Consider the following 6,028-nt stretch of genomic DNA (forward strand, 5'->3'; position numbering starts at 1 on the left):
ATGGTGGTGGTGATGTTGCCTGTGTAGGTGATGGTTTAACCAAACTTTCTAAGTCGATTAATTGAATCCACTTCTAAGGGATGTTATAGTTAAAATATCGCATGGCGCAAACTTGTTACAGAATCTATTTTATAAATTATTTGGACTGCGTGGGCGAGACAAATATTGTCAGTTGTTAATCGACAAGGATGGGAAATTTAAAGATTTCTGTGATCCATTGAACGAGCCAATAAAACCTTTAAGAGGTCCCAATTTGCAGCAAAAAAACATAAAACATTGTTGTGAATGTTACAATTTCTCTCATTCAGTTATATGCATTTAATAAATGTCTCTTACTGGTAAAGATGGTTTAAAATGCGAAAGCAATAAAATGGTAAAGCCTTCATTTTTTGTCTATGATATTTTGCAAATTGACTGAGTTGTCCACGCGATCAGGTAGCGGAGAGGCCACATGTGCCACAAAAGTTTAAAATCAGGGTGTAGACGATTTGTGGCGCGTTCTGGCCATCGTTCTACGACCCAAATATCCATAAAGGGAACTTCACCTACGGGGCCTTAAAGTAGGATGAATTTACCCCTGTGTGTATTTCTTTTCTTTAAACCCAACCAATGATTTTCATTCGTAGGTATTTTAATTTTGGCATAGTTTCTACAATCAATTATTTACAAGTCAAACAAAACAAAGAAAGGAAATTTTCATATAACTTAATTGATTATGTCATTCTATATGATATTTTTATTTTTTTGGAATGAAATGTTAACACGTGCATTTAAAAGTTTACTGACAGTATACCATTATAGTTTTTTTTGAAAGACAGATTTCTTCATTTTGCAATATGATATCTATGATATGATACTTTTGACATTTTATAACACCTATCCAATGTTCTCAATTACCATTTTAAGTATTAACGCCTCCAAAACAGTACCCCAGGTTTTTAAACAGTTTTTCTTATAATATTTCATCTCTTTGCCCATAATAAATTTTAAGTTTACCAAAAACTGTCCCTTACTTAGCGCACTCAGTGCTTCATGTAAGCACCTTTCAAGTACAGCCTGTGTTTACTATGACTATTTAGACTAAACAAATCTTTTATAGGTTCTCAAGCCAATTCAGTGCGCATTTAATCAGAACTTGGCTGTAATAAAGTTGACCTAGTGTAAAGCATAACCTACAGGTGGCCTCATCTACATCGAAACCAGTTCCAAATAAACACAAATGCTTTTACAATTAAGTTTATCATGTGTCAAGCAAACACCAAAGCATCATTACTATCAGCATTCTTAACCACAGAAGGTTTCTACACAAACACTTCAATGGTCTGACAATTATATTGTGACTACATTCAATCATATACATAGATAGACCAACCCCATAGGGTCTACACTAAAGACAGTCTAAGTTCTCTATCATTTTAGTTGTGACTTCAATGAAGCAAATCCAGAACAAAACAAACTCATGTGTATTTTAAAACAAAACAATATTTTGACTTATCATTGCTAATTAGTCTATACCTTTGCAACCATAAACCCCATTCAGAGCCCGACAAACCCATGCTCAATGCCTAACACACCACATGTTCACAACCTATAGGCCTATTTTTGCCAAGCAAACCTATTTGTTGCTCTTACTAAGCTTAGTGTGTGTGTGTGTGTGTGTGTGTGCGTGCGTGCGTGCGTGCGTGCGTGCGTGCGTGCGTGCGTGCGTGCGTGCGTGCGTGCGTGCGTGCGTGCGTGCGTGCGTGCGTGCGTGCGCGTGTGTGTGTGCGTGTCTATGTGCATGCTTGCGGGCGAGTGAGCAGGACCTTAATTATTTGTTTATGTTTTTCATGTAAACACTATACAAAACCCGAATACAAATAAACGTATTTTACAAATAACACGGAAGATATCTGTCGGATCTTTTCAACATTTTATTCTAAAGAAAATCATTTTTTAACTTTCATTCCATCCTTTTTAACTTTGTATTTATTCTATAAACATAAAAGCAACCGGGTGAAAAACTTCCGCGTCGTATTCCTTCACAACGTCAGTTTTAACAGATTTAGCTTAGAGTATATACACAGTAGAATGCACAACGTAAACCTTATATGTGTTTCTTTCCATTTTCGGGTTTAAGGTTAGGGATTAGGTTTCGTTGGAACTGAAATAAAAATTACCTAGTAACTCAATATGTAAACCATGGTTTGATCTGTCATAGTTATGATAGTGGGATGACTTGTTGGATTTAGGGATTATTAAACATTTTGGTATTACAGAGAGCTATAGGTTTTGTGCAAGATTATGGAGGAATTCGAAATAAAAACAACACCTTTCTTAAGATACAAACACGTAGCAAAATTCATCGACGAACATGATGTAAAATGTAATTATTTTCTTAAAAAGTTTCATCCTGAATCAGAATCATCGCTACAGATATCTCATAAATGTATCCCGTTAACTGTCCAAGTAAAAGCGTTCTTGCCTAAACAAATTATTGATGTATTGGATGCTAAACATGCTGTAAGGGACATCTACACCAGAGATTTAGAAAATCACAAAACGGAAGACAATGACAGCAGACCTTTGATTGAAGTTGAGGGAATGAGAAATGGTCGGCAAAAGGTTTTCCTTCAAACAAGAGACACAAATGAAATGAACTCACAAGATACGGAGTCAATGAAATTCGAATGTAGTTCTGATGAATTCATTTCCAGAGTAGATTTGCTTCTAGAGCAATTTGCTCTGAACCAATTCAAGACAAAGATAGAACAGTTACACAGAATTAGGGAAGAGATTGCGAATAATGATATATCAGGTGGACAAACATCAAAGAAGAGAAAACTATCCATCGACCTGACTACACTTCGATCAGGTGCGTTAAGAATATTTAGTTCTTTTAATTTTCAGCAATATCAGAGACCTATAAATAATAGTTCAACATTTAATGTCGTGGAAATTGATTTGTTTACATTAAGTGTGATGACATGCATTGCCATACTATTTCCTTTGACCATTACAGGTAAAAGTTTTCATCCCTCAACAGAAAGTGCCCTTGGCGGTGAATCTACCGTATTGGATGAAATGGAACATGAAGTTCTGACGGACACAATTCGCAGCGGGGAAGCATTGTTTCGAAGAAGAGGAAACACAACTGAAGCTCAAGAGAAATACCCAGTTCTGACAGATGAGGTAATTATTGAGAAACGCGTGTTGTCTACGAATACAATTATGATCGAGAACAATACCTGATTGAACAAATAAGGTAAGTTTGCTTGATCATTTGTTTTCATCCAATGAAAAAAATAATCCAGAGCAATTTTGACAAATACAGCCAACATACCTCTTGAAATAACAATAATAAAGCTACTAGCTCCTTTTCTTATAGAAACACTAAAGTGATGATCTCCTCCACAGGTCTCCGATGGGATATTTTTAACAGACCAGCGAATCCACGGCTGTGGATACCGAAGTCGAATTTTGAACATATTCGTCGACGAACAAGATGATAAACAACACCTTCAAATTCGCAACAGCATCAAAAAAACATTGCGAAAATACAATATCGTTGATTTTGAAGTATTGTTTGGATTATATAAGATACAACTGTTTTCAGGACATGTTGCTGGTTGTGAGGTAGAAAACAAATTTGGGTTATCGGGGACACTAGGTGGATACACACGTAACGAAAGAAGAAAAGATATACGGTCTTTTAGCAAGGCATTTTGCTGAACCAGATATGGACGCACCTCTTGAAGCACATGCGAGCGTTTACTGTAGAGGCCGTAATTATTCGACATTGGAAATCGGCAAAGTTGTAAGATGCCGAGGAAGAGTCGAATATGACATTTCTGCTGCCAAAATGATTGTTGAGTCTAGAGATACACGCTTCAGAAATTCAGCAGGCGAACATGTGCGAAGTAGGTTATTTCGTTTTGACGAAGGAAACCAAGAGGAGCGGCATGTTTATATATGGGCAAAGGGAGAAACCTATCCACGGAAAGGAAAAATTGCCGTACCATATTACAAGCAAAGAGCTCTTGAAGGGCATTATGTCCTGATGGAAGACACGAGCGAACTTGATAGTAAAACGAATACTTTTAGATGGAAAAGGTTATGCGAACGCGGTCAAAGTGGAGCAATTTTCTGTTCCGATGAACCAAATGGAACATGCGCACATGTCTTTTCAATGCTTCAGGGAATGCAGAATTACAAAGAAGTGGACTCCAATCCAAACAAGAAAGGACTGTACCTGTCTTTCGCACTGCATGAAGGACTGGAACAGTTGAAAAATGAAATTAGTGAACAATTGGAGCTTTGTTAATTTTTAGTGACTCTGGAATCAAGACAGACTGCTATGATGTCGCCTATTGTTCTTTCTGTCATGGTTCTTAAGGCCGCTTTTCTTCTTACGTGTCGAAACGAAACAGTTTTTCGTTTATATTTTGTTTTAAACACGTACACATCATGTAATTATAAAATAGTCGATTCCTTCATTGCAAATTTATTGTTATGATTCATTTTCTTACGAAAATAGTACGAAAACTGTATTTCGACCTGCAAGGTCGGTTGCGGGTCAGTATAATCTACCACATGATCATGATCAATAACAATTTTCACAATAATATGCTGATGATAAATAAATGCGGTAACTATGAACATGCACTACTTTTCTTTTTTTAAACTTATTTATTTTACAACGATTGTTAAAGTTATTTCAACATTATATTAACCACTCTCTTTGACACAATTTTACGCGAGAGTGTAGTCTTGTGTTGTGGAAGAAACCTGAGTACCCGGAGGAAACGCACTTGTCCGGCTTGGTGACCACAAACTATTTCATCAAACCATCTCTCCAGAAAAACGTGTTCATGGAAGTCAACCTAGAGCGGAATCCAATAATTATTATTCAACTGAAAGTACAGGGACAAGCCCAGTAGCAAGAATTTTATTAGCATGAGCAAGTGAAATAAAAACTCCCCAAATTAGCTGCAGGGATTCAAGTCTACTTGAATGTTTATCTTATTGTTGATGTATTTGTTACTTTGTTATATTTGTGGTTTATTTAATGTATTTTGAAACAATTAATAAAACAGAACGTGAATGAATGAAATGGTTTACATACTAATTATAAGTATGTAAGTTGATTGGTTTACATATTTTTTTATATTAACTAATACTTATTGTAAGTGTACAAGTTTAATTTGTTTACATATACTTGCTTATACTTATTATAAGTGTAAAAGTTGGATTGGTTTACATATACTTCCGAATAGTTGTTTTAAGTGTAAAAGTTTGATTGTTTTACCAAATACTCATTGTAAGTGTATATGCTGGATTGGTTAACATATACTTACAAATAATTGTTACAAGTGTGATTATACATGTGTAGGTTTATTTAACTTTTCACAATTGTAAAGCATTCATAATTGTAAAGCATTATATAATATACTGGCAGAATAAACAAAATGGGCATATAACAAACTATATCCTAAGGAAAATTTGTGTGACTTGTGCCAAGGCTGGCACCATAGGAAATGTGGACGTAGATGATGAGATAGATCCTCGCAAAGAAGGGATCCATGCACACGACGAGCCCCCTCTCCATCAGTCACTGTCGCCAGCCCCGCATCCACAGTCACAGCCCCGCAGCCACAGTCTCCTGTCCAGCAGTCACAAGGGGCCAACCTCAACGCATAACTCGATGTCCAGAATAGACATATCAATCGTCCAGAGACCATCTTAAACAGATCGATGGTTGATCAACAAGTTGACAAGGTTGTCATCAATGATGCGACTAACTCAGTATCATATACGACAGTAAATACTGGTTCACAACGTGGGGGAGCAGTGATGGTTTTACATACACGGTAAACCGAACACAGAGGGTGTATGCTTACTAGATATGCAGCGTACGTAACAAGAAAGTACGCTGCTTAGCCATTGTAATACAATTTGGCGACACATACATTCACGGCTTGCACCAACACACCCATGCAGCTAATCCCGGGGCAGTAAACAAGGTACTGATATATACCCTGGCAAAATA

At 36.6% G+C, this 6,028-nt stretch overlaps 1 protein-coding gene across 1 annotated transcript; it reads left to right on the top strand.

Annotated features, from left to right (window-relative positions):
• Nucleotides 1-2,226: 2,226 nt before the first annotated feature.
• LOC128245123 (uncharacterized) lies at nucleotides 2,227-4,731 on the top strand. The gene is made up of 3 exons (XM_052963360.1): nucleotides 2,227-2,854; nucleotides 3,002-3,171; nucleotides 3,397-4,731. The coding sequence occupies exons 1-3, from the start codon at nucleotides 2,284-2,286 to the stop codon at nucleotides 3,709-3,711; spliced, it is 1,056 nt and encodes a 351-aa protein (XP_052819320.1). The 5' UTR covers nucleotides 2,227-2,283; the 3' UTR covers nucleotides 3,712-4,731.
• Nucleotides 4,732-6,028: the final 1,297 nt, after the last annotated feature.

The sequence above is a fragment of the Mya arenaria genome, chromosome 8 (assembly GCF_026914265.1).
Source record: "Mya arenaria isolate MELC-2E11 chromosome 8, ASM2691426v1".
Lineage (NCBI taxonomy): Eukaryota > Metazoa > Mollusca > Bivalvia > Myida > Myidae > Mya > Mya arenaria.

Bases quoted from the DNA above. Each gene is read 5' to 3' on its own strand.
- LOC128245123 (XM_052963360.1), top strand. From the start codon at position 2,284: ATGGAGGAATTCGAAATAAAAACAACACCTTTCTTAAGATACAAACAC. The intron at 2,855-3,001 runs GTGCGTTAAGAA...TGACCATTACAG, and splicing joins CCTGACTACACTTCGATCAG to GTAAAAGTTTTCATCCCTCA. The intron at 3,172-3,396 runs GTAATTATTGAG...TCTCCTCCACAG, and splicing joins ACCCAGTTCTGACAGATGAG to GTCTCCGATGGGATATTTTT.